The sequence below is a fragment of the Acanthochromis polyacanthus genome, chromosome 5 (assembly GCF_021347895.1).
Source record: "Acanthochromis polyacanthus isolate Apoly-LR-REF ecotype Palm Island chromosome 5, KAUST_Apoly_ChrSc, whole genome shotgun sequence".
NCBI classification, from domain to species: domain Eukaryota; kingdom Metazoa; phylum Chordata; class Actinopteri; family Pomacentridae; genus Acanthochromis; species Acanthochromis polyacanthus.
Window position 1 is genome coordinate 13,419,250 of NC_067117.1, and position 23,482 is coordinate 13,442,731.

General features: G+C 39.4%; 3 protein-coding genes across 3 annotated transcripts; all 3 read left to right on the plus strand.

Annotated features, from left to right (window-relative positions):
• Positions 1–645: 645 nt before the first annotated feature.
• LOC110951083 (WD repeat-containing protein 82-like) lies at positions 646–3,981 on the plus strand. The gene is made up of 9 exons (XM_022194000.2): positions 646–982; positions 1,104–1,204; positions 1,522–1,588; positions 2,309–2,408; positions 2,800–2,916; positions 2,991–3,146; positions 3,237–3,306; positions 3,376–3,518; positions 3,599–3,981. Exons 1-9 carry the CDS (start codon positions 822–824, stop codon positions 3,626–3,628), a joined length of 945 nt encoding a protein of 314 aa, XP_022049692.1. The 5' UTR covers positions 646–821; the 3' UTR covers positions 3,629–3,981.
• Positions 3,982–5,127: 1,146 nt separating this feature from the next.
• On the plus strand, positions 5,128–13,368 carry LOC110951082 (twinfilin-2-like). Its single transcript, XM_051947847.1, has 11 exons — positions 5,128–5,732; positions 6,516–6,593; positions 6,675–6,853; positions 8,344–8,439; positions 8,532–8,636; positions 8,745–8,759; positions 8,845–8,886; positions 8,974–9,099; positions 9,262–9,412; positions 12,645–12,766; positions 12,886–13,368. The coding sequence occupies exons 1-11, from the start codon at positions 5,708–5,710 to the stop codon at positions 13,051–13,053; spliced, it is 1,107 nt and encodes a 368-aa protein (XP_051803807.1). The 5' UTR covers positions 5,128–5,707; the 3' UTR covers positions 13,054–13,368.
• Positions 13,369–19,295: 5,927 nt separating this feature from the next.
• Positions 19,296–22,431, plus strand: LOC110951051 (cytokine-inducible SH2-containing protein-like). Its single transcript, XM_022193966.2, has 3 exons — positions 19,296–19,617; positions 20,282–20,438; positions 20,722–22,431. The coding sequence occupies exons 2-3, from the start codon at positions 20,300–20,302 to the stop codon at positions 21,225–21,227; spliced, it is 645 nt and encodes a 214-aa protein (XP_022049658.1). The 5' UTR covers positions 19,296–19,617; positions 20,282–20,299; the 3' UTR covers positions 21,228–22,431.
• Positions 22,432–23,482: the final 1,051 nt, after the last annotated feature.

A 23,482-nucleotide genomic window follows, 5' to 3' on the forward strand; every position in this document is an offset into this window, starting at 1 on the left:
CACTATGGTGTGTAATGTGATTTTTTGCTGTAATTAACATGATTTCTGGATGCCTTTATGTCTAAAATGAAGAAAATATTTCTTTTGCATTTTCCCTATAAGCTATTATCTCCATAGTGTAAACATGGGGAATGAAATCTGTCATTTTGGTCACAATGTTGGGGCTGTACTCACAATTTGGTAAATGTAAAATAACACTATATGAACTGAAGAGGCACTTTTTAAGTTATTTCTGCAGGTAAATACAACTGGACTGGCTATAATCCAGGCCACAAAGCAAGTTTATTTTATTTATTTATTTATTTATCGTTAAAGCAGTGACAAAATAATATCTGCAGGTTGCAATCACTTTTTGGCAGATCATCTCTTTTTGGCACACCTTAGATTTATTTCGTCATTTAAATGTCATTTTTATATCTTTTTAGACTCTCATTTTGTAACACATTGTCAAACCGCTTTTAATTTTTAAAATTACGCTCAAACAAAATAAAAAAATCAGGCGGCAATAGAAAAAAAATGTGTGTCGTAATTTTCACTCTTCCGGGTATCGATGTGCTCGTTTCAGTCACTTGCACTGCCCGCTCCTTTAACGGGGTAGAATGTAATCGTAATCCCAGAACTCCGCCCGTCTGGAAGACAACGTTAACATAATCGAATATATTTTTGCCTTAGGTTGCTACGACACGGATACATTCCGTTTTTCTGTTGTTTGTTTTGCTTTTTAAGTAAAATATGCGATTTGCAGCTTTTATTTAACCAGAAACGGGAGCTGATGGGAAGGTTTTACGTTAACGGTCCTCTTTAAATTACAACCCGCAGCCATGAAGATCACAGATAGCGTTATACGGAGTTTCAGGGTCGCCAGGACGTATCGACAAAACGAGCAGAAAGTGAACTGTGTGGATTACAGCCCAGATGGAGAAAATGCGATATCAAGCAGCGACGATGACTGTATTATTCTGTACGACATGCGGGACGGAAAGTAAGCGTCATTAAACATGCTTAAAGGGATTTCCCCAATGAATACAGGGGGGTTTTGCTCTGTTTGAATGTTTACATGAGTGTTCGTGTTCAGCAGGTTTTAATTTTCTGCTCTCTCTCAGACCTAAAAGGACTTTATTCAGTAAGAAGTATGGAGTAGATCTGATCCGCTACACCCATGCAGGCACACAGACTGTGGTGTACAGCTCCAACAAACTGGATGGTAATGACCTGGTCCTGACAGTCAGCTGCCTGCACAAAACACCAAACACAGAACATTCAAAAATGCAACACAGATATGTGCTCACTTTTGGGAAACACTATGGATTCAGTTGTACATACAGCCCTATAATTTTGGTACATGTATCCATAATGCCATATATACATATATATTGTGTAAATATCTGTACATCTTCATGCTACTTTGGTATTTCTTGCCTGATTTCTCACTAAGTTTCATTCATATTTAGTTTCTGTAACGTGTGAATTTCCCCACTAAGGGAAAGTTTATTTTGTCTGATCTTGTCTTCTTTGTTTCAGATACCATCCGATACCTGTCACTAACTGACAACAAGTACATCCGCTATTTCCAAGGCCACACCGCAAAGTGAGTAAAAGCAACCACAAGAAACGACACAAATCTATGGATAGGAATGCAACATGATCCAATCAAAATCAAGTCAAGTTGTTTTTTATGTAGCACTATTTGAAAGTGACCAAAGTGCTGGACATGTTATAAAACAGGCATCAACAACAGTATGTGCAGAAAAGCCACTCAAAACAGGATAAAGCTGGTAACGTCAAACTGGAAAAGAAGATGTAAAATAAAAAACACTAAATATGAAGATTTCAGTTTATCTGTTCTTTGTTAATGTGAGCAAAGCAACAATGGCTGCAAGTATGCACACTGTAAAGAAAAATACCAACAAAGTTAATGCACAGACTGTATTTTTGTGCTCACGTGTTTATTTCCTGTCTAGTGGCTCTAATCAGATCAAACCAAGAAGCTGCAACTTGTTCTTTAGTCGAATTTTGTTAGAATGAACACAAAGTCTTTGTTTGAAGTTGCACTACACCTTTAAAGTTCTTATTCCAATCAAATATCTTCACATTTGCTCTCATTGTTTTACAAATACTCGCAGAAAGTAGTATTTCTAAAATGCATCCCTAAAAATGAGCATATTCGCTTTAGTCACGGTGTCGAGTTACCCAGTTGTTCACAGACACCATCAAGTTTCACTTTGTCTCGTCTGACCTTTTCTTGCCTTTTCTCTGGTATCTAAAATGACTGTTCGCTCTTTAAAGTCCCTTTGTGTTTGTGTATCAGGGTCATCGCGCTCTCCATGTCACCAGTCGACGATACGTTTATTTCCGGCTCGTTGGATAAGACGATCCGGATCTGGGACCTGCGATCTCAAAACTGTCAAGTGAGTCGCCTGTGAAGTGGCTGGAAAATGACACTTCCTCTGCTCTCCGTAGACAGTTACTCAGATGCATAATTACAGATGCAGATGTAGCTGTTAGTGCTTCAGATCAGGACAAACAAACCTACTTTAAATACATCCTGTGACCACTGATGGTACCAGACCTGCTGTAGGAGCCGCAGCTACACTTACATGTGACCAGATATCCGACGTCGCACAGTAGCTAAAAGACAATCTAATAAAATAAACCCAAGACGAAATTAATATTAAAATGTCAAACACAAACAGCAGCCATTAATTAGGAAAGGCTAAATATGGTGGTCATTTTAGTTAAAAATCCAGACTTGACGTTGCAGCTTCTCACTCTTTTTCTTTGTATTTGTTTGTGTTTCAGGGTTTGACGAAGCCACTGGGGAAACCTGTGTGTTCGTTTGACCCTGATGGGCTCATATTCGCTGCAGGTGTGGAATCACAGGCCATCAAACTGTACGACCTTCGTGCTTTTGACAAGGTACAGTTCAGTTTGTGAGGGTTCGTTCTGTATGCCAGTGTGATGTTTGATATTTTAAATGTTTCCGTTAACAGGGTCCATTTTCCTGCTTTGAGACGAGGTTTAGTCGTGTTTGTGACTGGACTGGACTCAAATTCAGCAACGACGGGAAACAGATTCTCATCTCTACGAATGGAGGAGCCATTCACGTCCTGAACGCTTTCAATGGATCTGTGCTGCACACTTTTTCAGTAGGATGCATATTACCGCTAAAACCTATGGAATTATATCCGTTTTTATGTGCTTTGAAGTAGCTAAAGGTGTCTCTGTGTCATTTTAAGAGCTACAACAACAGTAAAGGCATCTCCCTGGAGGCCTGCTTCACCCCAGACTCACAGTTCGTCATGATTGGTGAGTTCAAGCACCTCAGCCTTATTTTTCCTGTATCATCTCTGTTGTAAACGTGTTAAACTTGTGCAGGTTCGGAAGACGGCAGGGTTCATGTTTGGAGCATTGAGAGCGGGATGAAGGTGGCCGTGCTGGACGGGAAACATCCAGGACCCATCAACACGCTGCAGTTTAACCCCAGATACATGACGTTTGCTAGTGCCTGCACGAGCATGGTGAGAGCAATAATGTCACATCAGTGTCCCGTTGAACTGTGATGGGCTCATTTTGACTTTTTCTAATATTCTCTCAACAGACATTTTGGCTCCCAAGTGTCGATGACTGATAGAGGGAACAAAACTCATCACCCTCATGCACCGAGGTGGGAAATCTTAATGTGTTTGAGTTTTCTTTTTGAAAAACCTCATGATGAAGGAACCTCATGACCTGGTGTTACAATGAGTGAAAAACATGCTTTTATATTGTATTTTTAGGTTTTTACCAACTGTATTTGAGAAATACTTTAAAAGATTAATGCAGCTGTTTCTACACCAAAATACCTCCTTTAAAAGGAGGTATTTCAGAGTTCACATTTCAACTCTGTATCTTCTCGCATCTTTTGTATACTTTAATAATTTAATTGTGTGTTTTTATTGTGTCAACATTTAATAATAAAACTGTTCTACACTTTTTTTAAAACACGGCCCATTTTTCTTCTCTTTCATGACTTTCAACACTTTTATCATCCATTAATTGATAGACTGATCCACAGTAGGAGGGCTGCAGCTAGGGATTATTTTAAAGGCTTTTGTTCCAACCAACAGGAAAAACGCAAAGATATTCAGGTTGCTGTCACATACAACAAAGAAAAGCAGCAGAGGTTCACAGCTGATATGCTGGAACAAGGGAGTGTTAGGTACATTTTGTTTGTAAAACGACAAACATTTAATCTACAATTGATTCATTGTTTTAACTTCATTGAGCATCAATGGATGGGACACTTTCACGAAGAAAATTTAGATTTTCACATATTTTTCCAATACAAAAGGACTGATTATGGTAAGATTCTGCAAGCTACTCATTGTATGAATAATTACAACCTTAAAGTCAACAAATAATTGAGTGTCTTTAAAAAACAAAGATCTTCATTGGATGATTATAGGATTAGTGTACCAGTGACTGTCACAACAATGACTCTGCACTAATAGATGCAAACAGAAGTCCGTCAGCTAATCTGTGAGCACACGTGTGAACGTGAGAGAAATGCAGGCGGCTTTATTCAGTGTGATGAATGGGTGTTTTGTGCACATAAAGTGTGTCTTCCTGAAGTCGGAGGAGAGGGGTGGGAGCCATGTTGAATAATGTATAGATGCTTGGGTTGTGTACTCACCACTGAGTGAATAATGGATGATCCCATCACAGGTAACCTCACAGGTACACACTTATCTTTCTCTCACCCACCTCCACATGAGTGTGTGTGTCAGATAGGCCAGTGTGGACGGACAAACAGAGGAAATTAGGTGTGATTGTTTAAGCATTTAGGGCATCGCATGGCACATATTTTTAACTTTTTAACCAACCCTTTCCTTCTCTTCCACCGCTGACTCTGGTATCTTTTTCTACCCTAGTGGCTTTGTTAGTGATAGAACCCTTTATAAAGAACATTCAGAGCCAGTTCTAACACTCAGAGCTCTTTGCCTCATGCTTAAGGATTAACAGTGTTTGTATTTTGTCATAAGAATCCTCATATGCCATATTTTAATTTAAGGAGTTGTTTCAGGCTCCTGCTCTGTTTTCGCCTTTTTATCAACCTTTAAAGGAAAACTTGTCGATCAAAAGCACAAAATATATGAACCACAAATACCTGAACACCCCTCCCCGCTCAGATTCTTGCTGGGTGTCACATTTCTGTGACCAGGTGGCTGGAATTTGAGATCATGCCGTTGCGTCTGCTTGAGCTGATTGGCTACTCTATGTGAATGAGTGATAAAATGTCATTACATGTGGCACAATGACAGCATCTGAAAACACTGTGCTGACCACTGTTGCCATGAGGCTTGTGCACAGCCTCACAGAGAGTACAGCACAGGGACAGTATGTGACCGACGACGAGCCTCCCCCACCGAGACCATTAAAGATGTGGTCATCGATACGCAAAGAGTTTTAGATCAGTGGTCAGGGTGGCATATCCACTGACAGGCACGTTATTACTCATCAGCCACAGTTCCGCAGATTGTGTTTCAAGTGTTAGGAAGCTCCCGAGTCACCCTCGAGGCGTTTGTGTCACTGGTGCGTGTGGGTCCATCTGTCTGCCATCAGTGGAGAGGCAGCCTACCTACTGAGCAAGAAGAGCGAGGACACAGAGACCTGGACCTGGTCCTTCTTGCATGAGGAGTGTGAAGCGGTGAACACTGACTGCCAAAAGATGTCACACCAAACCGGAATTAACGGTAAATTTGTTTACTTATTTATTTCATTTTTGACATTGAAATCTAACTAAGCGGCCCCCAAGTTCAATTTGTGTGTTTATTCTAAGCTATTTTCTTTATAAAAGCCTCTAAGCTGTACCAAATAACCTCACAGTTTCATTGATGATGTTCTCTGGTGTTTTATGTTTTCCTCCAAAAAAAAAACTTTTAAAATTATTCTGAAGTGATGACTTCATTAACTTTATTTGTCCTTTATCAATATATATAATTGTGGACTATAAAGGCTGCACCTTCATGAAATTGTTGCCTGTTTTACACTTAATCAGGAAATATGTGACACCTGCAGACCTTTATGAGCAGTTTAATAGCTGCATGTATGTATGTGTGTTATGGCATTTGGTAATCGGAGCGTAGGGGGGCGGGTTGACAGAAGCATACCTCTCTCACCTTTCTCACCTGATCTTACATCATTTATGAGACCGCTGTGTTTGGTAACCATGGTGAGGGAGAAGGAGGCGCTATAACAAATAGCCAAATCTAGCTTTCTGGGATAAAATACCATCTAGGGCCTAAAAAGTGAGGAATGATGAAGTTTCTTTATCAGTGAAACTCGACTCTGTCAGTGATTCTTCGCTTCATACGCTCCATGAGTCACTTTAGGTGATAGTGTGACTACCTGGCAGCGGATCAGATTTTCTCCCTGAAGTGGAGTCACAGGTTCTTACTTACCCAACTCTGTCTCACTTGCTTTCAACCCCTCCATCCTCAGTTTTGACTTGTCTGCCTTATATCTGGTTACTTCAGCAACATCTGAGCTGAAAGAGTTTCTGGCCCGAGCGAGGGGAGGTGCCATCAGAATAATGAAGATCATCATCAGAAATGGTAAATATTTCTTGGATTCAGGCGCATTTGACAGAAGTGGCCCCTCAAATGTTCAGATGAGATTTTGTGCTCTTTCTGCAGAGGAGTTGGTGCTAGATTCCTGCAGAGAGCCGGCACAGAGCTGGGACAAGGATTACGATCACTTCCTGCTTCCTCTGCTCACACCTCAGGAGCCCTGCTACATCCTCTATCGTCTGGACTCCCAGAATGCACAGGGATACGAGTGGATCTTCATCGCTTGGTCACCTGACCAGTCACCAGTACGTCTGATCAGTCACAGATTTAAGTTTAGCCAATCTCGAAAAATAATCACTGTCAACCAAAATAAAGCAAAAACCTTACACCAGAAACACAGCTATAAAGTCAAGATAATAATAATCAGCAGGACCCTACCAAAGCATGCAATTAAATTCATTTTTTTTAAATTCAAGCTTACTTCGTGGTTATTGTTACTGAAAACACACTGAAATTTAGAATTTTAGAAAGTGGCTCATGATTGTTAACATGCTTTTACACAACACTTGCATGAAACACACTCAGCATTACTAATTTTTAGATATAGCTCCCTCTAAAATTATGTTAACCCCAGTGAAACTGATGTTTCCGATTCTTTTGGCTTTTAAATCTGAGATCCAAATGACACAACAATAAAAGAAAAGTAGAGACTAGTTTAAGCTTTTATTTCACATTGTACAAATGTCAAGAGAAAAAATGAGAAAAACACCAGTTTTATTTTATTGTAAGCATATTTTTGGAGGGCACTGTTCATCATTCAACCTTTAAACTGATGAAAGAAGGAGTCAAGTCTTGTACTTCGGTAAAAGTACCAACGCCACAGTGTGGAAATACTTTGGTACAAGAAAAATTAATGCTTTCAGATTTTTACTTACATTAAAGTGCAAAAGTATTGCTATCAAAATATACTTTGTAAATATATTATCATTGATTTTATAATGATGTTTTTATATTTATGGATGCATTAATGTGTTCATAACTTTAATGTTGCAGTTGGTACAGGTGATTTTAATGATTTAATGTCTGATTTTAATTACTGACAGATAGTTTGTAAATTTCCATGTGGAGCTCAATAGCGCTCTTTCTTCATCAAGTAATAAACAATGATGTATTTGTTCATTATATTGTGTATTAATAACATGAATAGGCAGAGTAACTATTAAATAAACACCGAAAATAAATGTAGTGGAGAAAACACTGCACATATACTGTATGTACTTCACACTACTGCATTTAATAACAGTTTCTGCCAAAAAGAAATGTGAAAACCTGATGACAAACTACATAAAAACCATGTACAATCGAAAAAGTGATCATCTATTTGAGATTATTTAAAAATAAAACCTCTACGACAGATAAAATAATAATCTTTTAAGAAAAATGTGTCTTATTTCATTTTACTGTAATTGTTAAATAAAGATATTAAATTGAAATTTAAAGCAAACACAGAGGCACTTTCACCCCATTCAGCAGATAAATGTGAAAATAGCCGTCTCGGGTTGAAGTCTACGCATACGTAATCCTGCAAAGCAACACTCAAACATCCAAGTAAAATAGCTCTACTACATCTGACGGGGCTTTAACGGCTTTCAAACCCGCTTTCAGAACAATACACAAAAATGCTGGATCCAAAATCAAAATGGATTACTAAAAGCCAAAGTATTCCAAACTCCCAGACTGTAATAACTGTGGTTAATGTTCATTGTGTCCTCCTGTCTGTCCTGCTCTCGTCTAGGTGAGGCAGAAGATGGTCTATGCAGCGACTCGTGCCACACTGAAGAAAGAGTTTGGGGGAGGTCACATCAAAGATGAAATGTTTGGGACAGTCGAGGTTTGTAAAATCCCTCCAGCATCTTGACTGATCATCGAATCTTTTACTGATGGCGATTATACCACAGTTTGTTGTTGTCTTTCTGGTTGCAGGATGACCTTTGCTTCCAGGGATACCTGCGACACAACTCCTCCTGCTCCTCCCCAGCTCCTCTTACAGCAGCTGAGCAGGAGCTACAACGAATTAAAGTCACAGAGGTACATATGAAAGATTCAGTTTGTCTCAAAGGGATGTGGCCCACATACTTAAGTTGTTTTGTGAATTACTTGTACTCTTCCTGTATGTTTCAACTTGTTTCCCTGCAGGATAAAGTTGTATGGGTAAGTTGATTTTCTTTCTGATACAAGGATTCAAGTGTGTATTTTGGAAAGAGACAGATTTAAAAAGTGTCTCTTATGTCCACAGGATGAACGCAGACGAATTGGGACTCCAACAGCACGAGCGAGGGTTTGTTAAGTTCTGTGTATATACACAGATTTTCTGTTTAAGTGGAGAAACCAGTATAAATGCAATGTATTTCTCTTTTCCCTTGAGGTCACAATGGAGTTTGGCTTAGACAAAAGGGCACAGACTCTTCAGGGTCTTGCGTTCCCTTTACAAGAAGAGGCCAAACGAGCTCTGCAGCAACTCAAGCAGAAACGCATCAACTATATACAGCTGGTGACAGAACATATTTAATACTCATTACACAGTGTGCAAAGTATAACACACTTCTTGCAGAACAAGCAGTACGGCTCTGGTTTTGTCAATGAAAATGCAGAGAAATTGGCTGTACCTGACCTGATCCCTGAACAAAGCTTGCTTGTGTATGTTGTGTTGCAGAGGCTGGATGTGGAGAAAGAGACCATTGAGCTGGTTCACACCAAACCTACAGAAACCCACGAGCTTCCTTACAGGATTCCCACGGATTCGCCCAGATACCACTTATTCATCTTTAAACATTCCCATCAGGGCCAGCTGCAGGAGGCGCTGGGTCAGTAAACGGCCGTCAAGTTCTCTACTTGTCTAGTATCTGATAGAAGTTCTATAAAGTTGCTTTCACCTGTCAAGAGACATTAATTAATTAGCAATTGACTATTTTTTTAAAAAGAAAATATTTTTTAGCAGAAACTCTTTAAGGGAGCTGCCCAGTGGGTCTGTGGTTAGCACTGTTGCCTTGCAGCTAGTAGATCCCCAATTTGCATCAGGGCCTGGGATCTTTCTGCATGAAGTTTGCATGTTCTCCATGTACATATGTGAGTTTTCTCCGGTTTCCTCCCACAGTCAAAAAACATGTTGAGGTTAATTGGTGATTCTAAACTGTTGGTAGGTGTGAATGTGAGTGTACTTGTTTGTCTCTGTGTGTAGCCCTGTGATAGACTGACAACCTGTCTGGCGAACTCTTTAAGCACGTTAGTCTTAGTATCTCCCATAACCTCAATTTCTTGTCAAGTGACACAATGTGAAGAGCCAGCCTCAAGCTTAAAGCTGTATTTTTTTTAGCATTTGTACAGACAGAGACATTTAAAGATAGTGTACATGACTCTAATCGAATACACTTTTTGTCAAAATCTGTGAATGTTTCCTCACAGTCCAATCTTTGTGTGCTGAAATAATCTAGGTTCTTGTGGAACAGTTGTTTTTGCTAGAAGCTGTTACTAATTCTCCAACTGCTCAGAAAAGGTGATTCGGTGCTTCCTTTTTTTATCTACTTTAGCACAGAATACACTAATCCATCCTTTACAAAAGCAAATTGAAGATTGTGCTGTATCACTATTCCTTGCAGCAGCAGCATTCAAAGCAAATACTGCAAACCCACATCAGCAGCTTTCATTGTCACATGATTACATACCATACTGTAGGTGAAGTCGGATTCTCTCAGGAGCATGATTTTTTTCCCCCCATAAAACTCAAAGAAAAGTGTTTGGGAAAAGACTTGCGGTCGCTGTGCAAATGGTGCACAAGTCGGCTCACGTCAATTCAGCAATACTATTCCAGTAATGCTAATCCATGTGTGCTTATGCACAAGGGAGACAGAGGGGAGATGTGGGGTGCATGTGGGAGAGTGCAAACTTTCTAAATATACTAAGGAGAAAAATGTTAATGATCTTTCTCACAGAAACACCACATTGAGTCAAAGGACTGCGTAACATTAAAGGATGTAACAGTGACAAACTCACAGCAAATTACAACCCAACTCTGCAGTTCTCCTCAGCTCTGTGGGGCATTTTGACATCTTGTTTGGGTTTGAAATTTTGTTTGACTCTAACTGCTCCTCATCAGCCTCATTTGCAGCAGCAGTAGGTAGCTGTGAAGAAGCTCTGATAAACCCACAGTACTCTACCTGTCCAGCACTAAACAGCACACAAGTACAGCTGGAAATCAGTTTATGAACAAGAGAGAGCATTTAGCATCTAAAAGTTAGATAGACAGGAATTTAAATAATTAGAGCTAAAAGGAGAGTGAATAATATTAATATTCACTTGCAGTGTTCCATATTAAAGCTTTCAATACATACATGAATGAATCTTCACCGTGAACTAACTATACTGAATCACCACTGCCATCAACTAAATCATATTAGACACAGAACAGTATCAACCCGATTATGTACTGTGAATAATAAGCTGCTGAGCTGTTCTATTTGCATTTACAGTAGTTGTGTAGACTACTTTTGAACTGAATGTAACTGAAGTAACTGAATTAGAGACATTCTGAATTAGCACTGAACACCAGTCTGTGTGAACAATGATGGATGTATTTACTTTCGTACCACAGATTGTATATAAAAGATTAACTTAGCCATCTGGTCTGAAAAGTGAAGCCAACAAAGAAGTGCTTCTTTCTCATGACCAACAGGAGGTGATGTCTCTGGATGGAAAAAGAGGTCAGACTGCATAGAGGTCTACAAAAAAATGACTCTACTTCTCAGTTGATTTGTTAACACGGCAAACAGTTTCTTAATATGTTTATGGTCTCAGTTACTGGTTCCACACCTCCGTTAATACAGCATGGTTTTCATTCTGTAAAATGTGGTCCAATTTTTGAATAAAACAAACAATAAGACAGGATGTGCTTTAGGGTGTAGTTACTTTGTGGTTAACAAGTTTTCATAGCATTAGCATTGATCAGTCAGTTCCATGCCTCGTTATCACATCAAGTTTTAAGAGATCATGATGGCGGTGGCCAAATTACAAACTTCAAGCTTCCGAACAAAAGTCCATAAACCAGTGGATGTGCTTTTATATATGGATACAAAAGTGCATTTATATATCGTTGTAATCCCTAACCATTGAGGGGAAAAAAATCAGATTGCATACACAGTCAGTGGCAAGGGATTAGAATCAGCACATTACACAACATTTGCAAAATGTGTTTGATTGCTTGCTAATATAATTGTCAAAACAACTTTAAGAGGTGATACTGTGTCATTGTCCTAGCTTAAACTCCTGCCCCCAAGTGGCCCAAAAATATCAGAATGCACCCTTAGATATTAAGCTGGGTCGTAGGCAACTAAATGTTACAAGACAGCTCCTGTCCTCTGTTTAGATGTAGAATGTTCTACCAGGACGCTCTGCTTTTTCCACTCTGAATGTAACCACAGACTGTATATTTAGATGGACAACACACATGGGGTCCTCAACAGAAGTTTTGAAGCTCATTGTGATGGACTCTATTTTAGCAGCCCCTGATTTCCCTGACCTGGCTAATCCAAAAATCTGTCCTATGATGGCACCCACCTGCCACTAAAAATAGTCACACTCTCAAGTATGAACAACTTATTGACTTGATACAGTTTAAATAAATGATTTATTTAAAAATTCACACCTAAGTTGTCATGAACAGGTAAATTAGCTATAGAGACCACGGCCACTTTCGACACTAGGTTGTAAACATGTTCATTTTTGTTTGGTAAATTTGGGCAGTTTATGGCTGAGGTCAACAGGGATCGACTGTCTTTTGGAGTCATGCAGGGAACTGCATTAGGTATTCTGTGTTGGTTTCATTTCTCAGCCCAAGAGATTGCTGCTTGGTTAAACGTGAACTTTACAGTGTGTGGATGGGACACTGACTGTAAATGTCAACTTTAACATCTGAACTGGATTTTTTTTGTGTCAAATGCCCAACGAGGCTTAACGGAACAGAAACTGTTGTGCAGTAGTTGAACATCTGTTCGTCTGTTCCACTGAAGCATCAAATATCATTGTGTTTAATGTCTGTTCCAGTGTTCATATATTCGATGCCTGGCTACACCTGCAGTATCAAGGAGCGGATGCTGTACTCCAGCTGTAAGAACAGGCTACTGGATGAGGTGGAGAAAGACTACCAGCTGGAGGTCACCAAAAAGGTACTCGTCACCCAAAATCACCCACAGAGAGACTGACACAAAAAAATCTGTATAGCTTCATATCATCAAGGTCATAATTTACATATAAACCGTCCAGTCTTTTCTCTGCATTTGCATAGATGGAAATAGACAGCGGTGATGGTCTGACAGAAGACTTCCTGTATGAGGAGGTCCACCCGATGGAGCACACCTTAAAGCAGGCCTTTGCCAAGCCCCGCGGACCAGGAGGGAAGAGGGGCAACAAACGCCTCATCAAGGGTGCGGGGGAGAACGGGGAGGAAAATTAGACACCACACACACTCAAAATGCACAAGCAAACTGACACAGTATCTAAGAATTGACTTGTTATTTGACTATTTAGCTTCTAGCCATTGCGTCGTCATTTTACTTGCACACATACCTTTCCCACTGAAAATGAGAATCCACCGTAAAGCAGAACAAGTTCAAATGTAAAGTTTCGAGATCTGACCAGTTTTACAAAAGTGTTGCATCATCTTGCAGATATAAATTCGCGACACCCAAGTTTTGGTCCCCCTCAAAACGAATTTAACTTCTAGTAGAGATCTTATTGTTTCAAAAGACACCAGATACACACGTGGACAAAATTGTTGGTACCCCTCAGTTAAAGAAGGAAAAACCCACAATTCTCACTGAAATCACTTGAAACTCACAAAAGTAACAATAAATAAAAATGTATTGAAAATTAAATAATCAAAATCAGCCATCACTTTTGAATTGTTGATTAACATAATTATTTAAAAAAACAAACTAATGAAATAGGGCTGGACAAAAATGATGGTACCCACAACTTAATATTTTGTTGCACAACCTTTTGAGGCAATCACTGCAATTAAACGATTTCTGTATTTGTCAATGAGCGTTCTGCAGCTGTCAACAGGTATTTTGGCCCACTCCTCATGAGCAAACAGCTCCAGTTGTCTCAGGTTTGATGGGTGTCTTCTCCAAATGGCATGTTTCAGCTCCTTCCACATATGTTCAATGGGATTCAGATCTGGGCTCATAGAAGGCCACTTTAGAATAGTCCAACGCTTTTCTCTCAGCCATTCTTGGGTGTTTTTGGCTGTGTGTTTTGGATCGTTGTCCTGTTGGAAGACCCATGACCTGCGACTGAGACCAAGCTTTCTGACACTAGGCAGCACATTTCTCTCCAGAATGCCTTGATAGTCTTCAGATTTCATCGTACCTTGCACACTTTCAAGACACCCTGTGCCAGATGCAGCAAAGCAGCCCCAAAACATTACTGAGCCTCCTCCATGTTTCACCGTAGGGACAGTGTTCTTTTCTTCGTATGCTTGGTTTGTGAGTCTATGAACATAGAGTTGATGTGCCTTACCAAAAAGCTCCAGTTTGGTCTCATCTGTCCAAAGGACATTCTCCCAGAAGCTTTGTGGCTTGTCAACATGCATTTTTGCAAATTCCAGTCTCGCTTTTTTATGAGTTTTTTTCAGCAGTGGTGTCCTCCTTGGTCGTCTCCCATGAAGTCCACTTTGGCTCAAACAACGACGAATGGTGCGATCTGACACTGATGTACCTTGGCCTTGGAGTTCACCTTTAATTTCTTTGGAGGTTGCTCTGAGCTCTTTGGATACAATTCGAATGATCCGTCTCTTCAATTTGTCATCAATTTTCCTCTTGCGGCCACGTCCAGGGAGGTTGGCTACTGTCCCGTGGGTCTTGAACTTCTGAATAATATGAGCCACTGTTGTCACAGGAACTTCAAGCTGTTTAGAGATGGTCTTATAGCCTTTGCCTTTAAGATGTTTGTCTATAATTTTTTTCGGATGTCCTGGGACAATTCTCTCCTTCGCTTTCTGTTGTCCATGTTCAGTGTGGTACACACCTTTTCACCAAACAGCAGGGTGACTACTTGTCTCCCTTTAAATAGGCAGACTGACTGATTATGAGTTTGGAAACACCTGTGATGTCAATTAAATGACACACCTGAGTTAATCATGTCACTCTGGTCAAATAGTTTTCAATCTTTTATAGAGGTACCATCATTTTTGTCCAGGCCTGTTTCATTAGTTTGTTTTTTTAAATAATTACGTTAATCAACAATTCAAAAGTAATGTCTGTTTTTGATGATTTAATTTTCAATAAATTTTTATTTATTGTTACTTTTGTGAGTTTCAAGTGATTTCAGTGAGAATTGTGGGTTTTTCCTTCTTTAACTGAGGGGTACCAACAATTTTGTCCACGTGTGTATGTCTGGCTGTATAAAATGGTGCACACAATTTCGAGAATGTTTCCAGTGAATGGAGCAGAGAAGCACCAAACTATAAGGAACTTAATGTTTTTACTTTGCAGGGAGTTGAGATGTAGTTCGCAAATCTGTCTAAATGTGAAGGTACAACCAGCAGCCAGTTAGCTTACCTTAGCATTAATACTGTAAGGGACTGCAGATGAAAATTAGCTTAAAGCTATCTCTGGTACAATGCATCAAATGGCAACATTTATGTTTATTATTGTACATGGTCCCTTTTAAAATAAACTGATAATAATAATAATAATAATAAATGGGGAAACAGCTAGCCTGACTCCACAAAACCAATGCGTCGAAAAAAGACACAAGTTGAAGTTGCCGATGTGTCGAATTGTTCCTTGATCAAAGGCAGTGAAATCTTGGAGTCTTGTCTTGTGAGCTGCAACTTTGGATGAAAACTGGATGTCAAAAGGGTTAAATCGTTCCATTAAAAACAGCAAGGCCTCATATTTTCTTAACGTTTTAAATTTGCCAATTTCTCAATGAAAGCAGTGTTACCCACTTAAGTCACCGCTTCCTTGGTCTGTCCTCTAATTGATTCAACTCATCCAGATCAGTGAGAAATTGTTGTGACATCTCTGCTTTAGGGTGGATTATTCCCCATATTGCTTATGCCGTTCCCATGGATCACTCTTTATCACATACACACGTGGACAAAATTGTTGGTACCCCTCAGTTAAAGAAGGAAAAACCCACAATTCTCACTGAAATCACTTGAAACTCACAAAAGTAACAATAAATAAAAATTTATTGAAAATTAAATCATCAAAAACAGACATTACTTTTGAATTGTTGATTAACATAATTATTTAAAAAAACAAACTAATGAAACAGGCCTGGACAAAAATGATGGTACCTCTATAAAAGATTGAAAACTATTTGACCAGAGTGACATGATTAACTCAGGTGTGTCATTTAATTGACATCACAGGTGTTTCCAAACTCATAATCAGTCAGTCTGCCTATTTAAAGGGAGACAAGTAGTCACCCTGCTGTTTGGTGAAAAGGTGTGTACCACACTGAACATGGACAACAGAAAGCGAAGGAGAGAATTGTCCCAGGACATCCGAAAAAAAATTATAGACAAACATCTTAAAGGCAAAGGCTATAAGACCATCTCTAAACAGCTTGAAGTTCCTGTGACAACAGTGGCTCATATTATTCAGAAGTTCAAGACCCACGGGACAGTAGCCAACCTCCCTGGACGTGGCCGCAAGAGGAAAATTGATGACAAATTGAAGAGACGGATCATTCAAATTGTATCCAAAGAGCTCAGAGCAACCTCCAAAGAAATTAAAGGTGAACTCCAAGGCCAAGGTACATCAGTGTCAGATCGCACCATTCGTCGTTGTTTGAGCCAAAGTGGACTTCATGGGAGACGACCAAGGAGGACACCACTGCTGAAAAAAACTCATAAAAAAGCGAGACTGGAATTTGCAAAAATGCATGTTGACAAGCCACAAAGCTTCTGGGAGAATGTCCTTTGGACAGATGAGACCAAACTGGAGCTTTTTGGTAAGGCACATCAACTCTATGTTCATAGACTCACAAACCAAGCATACGAAGAAAAGAACACTGTCCCTACGGTGAAACATGGAGGAGGCTCAGTAATGTTTTGGGGCTGCTTTGCTGCATCTGGCACAGGGTGTCTTGAAAGTGTGCAAGGTACGATGAAATCTGAAGACTATCAAGGCATTCTGGAGAGAAATGTGCTGCCTAGTGTCAGAAAGCTTGGTCTCAGTCGCAGGTCATGGGTCTTCCAACAGGACAACGATCCAAAACACACAGCCAAAAACACCCAAGAATGGCTGAGAGAAAAGCGTTGGACTATTCTAAAGTGGCCTTCTGTGAGCCCAGATCTGAATCCCATTGAACATATGTGGAAGGAGCTGAAACATGCCATTTGGAGAAGACACCCATCAAACCTGAGACAACTGGAGCTGTTTGCTCATGAGGAGTGGGCCAAAATACCTGTTGACAGCTGCAGAACGCTCATTGACAAATACAGAAATCGTTTAATTGCAGTGATTGCCTCAAAAGGTTGTGCAACAAAATATTAAGTTGTGGGTACCATCATTTTTGTCCAGCCCTATTTCATTAGTTTGTTTTTTTAAATAATTATGTTAATCAACAATTCAAAAGTGATGGCTGATTTTGATTATTTAATTTTCAATACATTTTTATTTATTGTTACTTTTGTGAGTTTCAAGTGATTTCAGTGAGAATTGTGGGTTTTTCCTTCTTTAACTGAGGGGTACCAACAATTTTGTCCACGTGTGTATAAATCCATCCACATTACATTTACAGTTCCCTTCATCAGTCACCTGATGGAGGTTTGACTGCACTCAGAAGAAGGCTGTTGTTTTACATGGTTCTGCAATAAAGCATTTTCTGTATTTTCTAGCGTGTGTGCGTCCTATTTCTGTCTCTGTGAACATATATGTGCGTGAGTGGCAGCCTATAGTCATGCAGGCAGGCAGGCAGCAGCAGGGTTCATGGCTCAGTAGTAGAGGTCAATTTGTGGTGTGTGTTTTCCAGGAAAGCTCTATACTCAGAAGCCTTCAGCTGCGCGTTCTGCTGCTTTCATACCTCACGGGAAACTCAGTTGATGTGAGCATTTTTTCTTGGAAACAGGGTTCAGAGCTGAAGAGCAGCTTTCAAGTAGTCATTATCTCTGTACATGATGGGTGGGCTGTGATGAACCTTGACTCTGTGAAGCCAAACTGACTCAGATATGACACAGTTTGGTTCATTTCTAGGAAAATAATTTTGCAAGATGAGATTAATTTTCTTGATAATGTAAATGTTAAAGGAGATAATCGCTGGCCTGAAAGTTTTTTCTTCACAGGGAATTAGCAATGATGTCAAATGAAAGAGTGTTTGGATGGTATAATTCAGTGTTTAGTTTTCTGCTCTTTAAGTGCATGTGTGTTAAAGGAAGCCCATAGGCATGAAGACAGAAGCCATCTATGCAAGAGTTACGTCATATCAGGCTGAAACACAATGTTGTGGTTTGAAAACGACGTTTCCAATGAACTTGAATGCAGCAACAAATGCATTACTGCCAGCAACTGCAGGCAGGAGGTGAAGATGTTTGCCTCCGACAGAAGAGGCTGAAAATGTATCACAAATGATGAAGGAAATCAAACTAAATCATATTACCAGACTAAAATTAATTATATTTAGCTATGTATGAAGCTATAGCTTTAAGCATTATTAAAATAATAACCACACAAAAACAATGCAGGCATATTATTTGACACAAGTTGATGAAATTGTACATTTTCTAAACCTTAGTAAACCTAATTATTAGTAAATGTATCACTATGTCTGCTTGTAACGCTAACAGCCTCTTTCTTTAATGTCAGCAGTTTTCTATTTTGTCATGTCATCATTGCAAGGTCTGTTTTTGATGTCAGAGTGGTTTAGTTTCCAAAGTCATTTTATTATTTGAATCTGCTTTTTAGTGAATGATTAGTTTCATTATGGATTAATCCAAATTTCAGATAATGGTGAAATGCCTTGATCAGTTTTTGTCCACAAAACAAAGACATTCAGTTCACTGTTATGGAGGATAAGAAAAACCAGAAAATATCCACATCTAAGGAGTTGAAATCAGGCGATGTCAAATTTTTCTTCTTTAAAAATGTACTCAAACTGAATAACGGATAACAAAATATATTGTGGTGGTTAATTAAGCAGTTGATGTTTAAGTGATTCATCATTGCAGCTCTATTTTCAAGACAATGTTTTATTTGTCAGCCCCGATAAACAGACTTATTCATGAAGCTGGTTGTTCATTGAAGCAGATAGTACAGAAACCGCTTGGTGACGTTGTAAACACTTAAAAATCTGATGTAGTTATGAAACAACTTTGTCTTTATCCTTCCAGATGGCTTTGTATGTTCAGGTTTATTTGTACTGTTAGAGGAAATTCTATTTTTTTATTTTTAATCTAATACATAAGTTTATTTGCACCTGTGTATACTTATTTTTAAATAGTATCTATCTATCTATCGATCTATCTATCTATCTATCTGTCAAAGAATGTCATCATCTTTAAATTTAATTATCGGTAACATGTATATTTTGCAGTTTTATTGTAAATCCTGCTGTTTTTGTAAGTCAAGAACTTTGCACTTTCCCTGCATCTTATTTTGAACAGTACATGAGGCGCTGTTTGTGTGTGCGTTCGTGCGTGCGTTCGTGCGTGCGTGTGTTGCTGTGTGAAGCTGCTGGCTGCAGCTTTTCTGTCACTGCGGGCGCTGAAACGCAAAACCTTTCTTGGAAACTGATTCCAGGAACCTCCGTCAGCCCAGATGAACTGAGCTGCTTTCTGCTTTGCTGGATAAAGAGCTCTCACTCCGGCTGCAGCCTCAGTCGGACCTCAGCTCTGCACCGGAGACACACACGGACACATTTTCTCATTTTGTGGGTCCTCAGCAGAGACTTTTTAAGGAATGTTTAATGTCGCTGCCACCCGAGACTGGTGCGACATTTGAATATTCATACTGGACTTTTCTTCAGCCGGTTTTCAAACAAGCCTTATGATTTTTCTGGATTTAAGGTAAGATCATGTCAGACATCGAGTTTGTAGTCACGAGTTGGGGGCATTTATTTGCATTGTGTGTTTGTATGTTGCAGTACTGCTTATGCTGCCATTGTTTTATTATAATTATTAATCATTTGGTATGTGTTATGTGTGCATGTCTCAATGCATGTTACTTTATTATGTAGTTATGTATTTATTAATAACAGTAGCTTTTCTGTGGACCCCATAAAGAGCAGCTTTGGGGCGTCTATGAGCTGATCAAAAAAAAAAAAAATTAACTAAGAAATTGCATAAATATTTGCAAATGTTTTCTGTTTTGTTTTTGCATACAATACAGAGTAACAATTATCCTACTGGAATGTTTACAACCTTATTAATTTGTTACTTTACAGCTGTTGTTTTTTTAAATTATTATTCTGTTATGTTAAGTTGCTTTTGTGATCTAATTTGGCTGATCTTGTGCTCATTTGCTCATTTTGGGAAATGACAGCCATTTTATCAGTAACTATGATGATTTATCAGCTAATATTTTTGCAACCAAACCATAAATATAACAGCTTTTTTTTTCACCGCTTTCTTTATTTTAATATTTGGAATGTAATCCAGCATAAATTTGCACAAGAATCTAGTGTAATATCTCACGTGATTATTTAGTTTAACCTCTAACATTATTTTACAGGCCTCTTGTCATTCAGAAATGGTTGCCCGGGCAGTGACCATTTTCCATCATGAGGAACGAGGAAGTTCGTGCTGCCCACATCCATCGCCTCCACAGTGGGATCCAGCAGAGGACCTCCGCTGCATCGCTGCCACCTTCCAGTATCTACACACCTCAGGTACACCAGCAGCTTTATTCTGACTTCACATCTCGTTTCACTGGAATACAACCGTTTGCATCTGAGTCCAGGTTTCATCATTTGTTCATTGAATGTGACAGAAATTTGAGGATGTGTGATCTGAAGCTGTGTGTGGCTTTCTGCATGGTATTGTAGACAGAACTGGAGTGAGTGTCACAGTCAGACTTAGCCCTGACATCTATGGTGTTGGTGTTAATGTGGCTATATTTAACCAAACATTCATATCAAATAATGAAAAATAAAACCTGATATCTTCTTCCAGGTTGGTACTGGGGTTCTGTTTCAGCGAGTGAAGCTCGGGAAGCTCTCCTGACCAAATCTGAAGGTACATTCCTGGTACGGGACAGCAGCCACCCTCAGTACATGCTGGCTCTGTCAGTAAAAACCCGCTATGGACCCACCAGTGTGCGTATCGAGTACAACAGGGGCTGTTTCTGGCTTGACTCCATTTCCCCTGGACTGCCTCACCTGCAGTCCTTCCCAGACGTCCCCAGCCTCATACAGCACTACTCTGGCTCTGGCCAGACCCCACAGGACCAGGCGTCCAGTGACATTCTCCCCCAAAACAAGCCCGACGCTGCACAGCATGCAGCTAAAGACAGTGGAGTCCCTCTGAAGCTGACAAATCCCTTACACAGACTGAAAGTTTTCCCTTCTTTGCAGCACCTGGCTCGCCTCACCATCAACAGACACACAAACTGCTCCAACCAGCTGCCCCTCCCAAATCCTCTGCTGCGCTACCTGCAGGACTACCCTTTCTCTATATGAGGATCTCAGTCCCTCGGACACAAACACAGGGTCAGGGTTACACGGCATGCTGGGAATCTGGGACAGTTTGACACCACAGGCAGCAGAGGATAGTCCACAAGGAGGAAACTGTAATGATTTAAACCTCAGTGTGACCTCGCTGCTCATGAATGAGCGCAGTCTTACTGCAATGCTGTCATAATTTAAATCATTTTGAATGTCTGCTTCAGCTACTGTGAAATGTCAACATGCTTTTTTATGACCATTTACCACCAGTGAGTAGAGTGAGTGGCCCCTGAACCAATCCTCTAAGGTGTTTTCCAAAAAGGCAGCCCCGACCTATAAATGAATGAACCAGTTGAAAAGTAGCAACTGTTTGCTTTGCTGTTCCTGCAGAGATTACATAGGAAATAATTTGGGTTTTGTGTCTTAAGATCTTTGTTTTTTTTCTGCATTGGAGTTCAAGAGGCAGGGGATGTGGGTTACTCTTTGAACAGAGCAATGTTTATTCACGCTTCACTAAATCAATGAACCTCATGAACCATGGCTGTTAACAGTGAGCTCCTGTAACACCTGGAACTCCTGCACATAACTGTGGTCATGACAAAGTCACAGAAATGCTTTATGACATGCTTCTGCCTTTTGTTATATTACTTTCTATTATGTATGGTGATACATTTTGATAATTGCACAAAAATACAGCAAGACAGGTGGGCTACAAGAGGACTGTCACCATAATAACTCTCTTTATTCTTCATGACTGTATTTTATTGTACATATTCAAATCCAATCCATCCAAAATGATTGTAGTCAGGCTGTTGCTACATGAACTGCAAGCTGGGGGGTTAAGTGGTTGTCCAGTCATTCTGAAAGACAAACTAAAAAACAGAATACAGTCTGCATTTTGTGCAGTATCTCCTGATGTAAAATCAGATATAAACAATGAAAACTAAAGCCAGTAGAGGACATCTTTTTTTGCAAACTGGCTTTATTCTTAGAAGGGGATCTTTGGAATTCAGAGAAAAAATCACCAGAAATGTTTTGTCTTTGCAAAGTGTTTTTTTTTTCTCCGCTTTTGATTGAATGAATGTGAGGTATTACTGTTTTCATGGAAATGCTTCTGAGTTGGTTTCCACGAGTTGGAACTGAGCAGTGCTGAGAAAGCCTCTTATCTGGATTAGGGTAAGAGCTGCAGTTATTAATACACTGCTGTGCCAACTGAGAATAGTGTCTCTGTTTGTCTCTCCCTGCTTCCATTGACTACGGTAATCTGAAAGGTCCAAAATCATTTCTTGGTCCATAATTAAACATGCTGTATCATCAAAACACTTGTGCAGTCCCAAGATCACATTTTTTATTTGTCAGTATGATGATCTTTCATGCAACTTAAACAGAATATTATTTACCAAACGCATTTATCAGTTTAGCAGCTCTGCAGTGGTGGAAGAAGAGCTCAGATCCTAGTAAATGTGGCAATAACACATTGTAGAAATACATTAGAAGCAAAAGTTTGACTTCTCAAACTCTGTTTAGTAAAAGTCTATAATCTTATTTGTGAATAATAATGAAAACATCAAACATAAACCTATTCATAAAATAGATTAGTCATTGTCAGGGTTTTTATTGTTTTTGCTTCATTATAATACTTCTATTTTAAAATATATGGTTAACGTGGAGTTACTTTAAATATATATTCTGCGTACTGTCATTATGGATTGCAATTTACAACATAGTCACATCGTGTAAAATATAAACCTGAAAAGTAGTATTTGTGGTCATTTTATTAGTTGCAACTTTGATACCGAATTTGCAACAGAAAATTTCAATCTAGCTGGATCCTGTCTTGGAAATCTGTCTTGCAATTTATCCACTTACATGACAGCACTAAAGTGGGTAGCTGTGTTTTTTTTTTTTTTTTATCTCGATCCCCAGTTGTTACAGTCTTAGAGGCACATGAGTTGATACAGCCATCATAAAGAATATTTCAATGTGTATTGAACCATCATGGTCTCTTCTACATTGATTTAGGATTTTTAAAATGAAACTTTTACCAGAATTACCGATCAGTAATCTATTAAGAGACGGCAACCATGGGCTCATGAATCACTCTAGAAATAATGCACTCATGCAATGCTCAAAGTGGGAAGAGAATACAGGGTTAATAGTGACCCAGCTGCTAACTTTTGCCCTGAAGCCAAGAAAACTCAAACAATTCTGGCCACTGTAGCTCAGAACTGTGTACTACAATAAGGTTCAGTGCAATACAACACGAGAAT

What these genes read in the sequence shown, in the direction of transcription:
- LOC110951083 (XM_022194000.2), top strand. Translation starts at nt 822, where the DNA reads ATGAAGATCACAGATAGCGTTATACGGAGTTTCAGGGTCGCCAGGACG. An exon ending in CTGTGCTGCACACTTTTTCA is followed by an intron (nt 3,147 to 3,236) that starts GTAGGATGCATA and finishes TGTCATTTTAAG; the next exon opens with AGCTACAACAACAGTAAAGG. An exon ending in CTCACAGTTCGTCATGATTG is followed by an intron (nt 3,307 to 3,375) that starts GTGAGTTCAAGC and finishes AAACTTGTGCAG; the next exon opens with GTTCGGAAGACGGCAGGGTT.
- LOC110951082 (XM_051947847.1), top strand. Translation starts at nt 5,708, where the DNA reads ATGTCACACCAAACCGGAATTAACG. An exon ending in GGTCACCTGACCAGTCACCA is followed by an intron (nt 6,854 to 8,343) that starts GTACGTCTGATC and finishes GCTCTCGTCTAG; the next exon opens with GTGAGGCAGAAGATGGTCTA. An exon ending in CTCCAACAGCACGAGCGAGG is followed by an intron (nt 8,887 to 8,973) that starts GTTTGTTAAGTT and finishes TTTTCCCTTGAG; the next exon opens with GTCACAATGGAGTTTGGCTT.
- LOC110951051 (XM_022193966.2), top strand. Translation starts at nt 20,300, where the DNA reads ATGGTTGCCCGGGCAGTGACCATTTTCCATCATGAGGAACGAGGAAGT. An exon ending in CCAGTATCTACACACCTCAG is followed by an intron (nt 20,439 to 20,721) that starts GTACACCAGCAG and finishes ATCTTCTTCCAG; the next exon opens with GTTGGTACTGGGGTTCTGTT.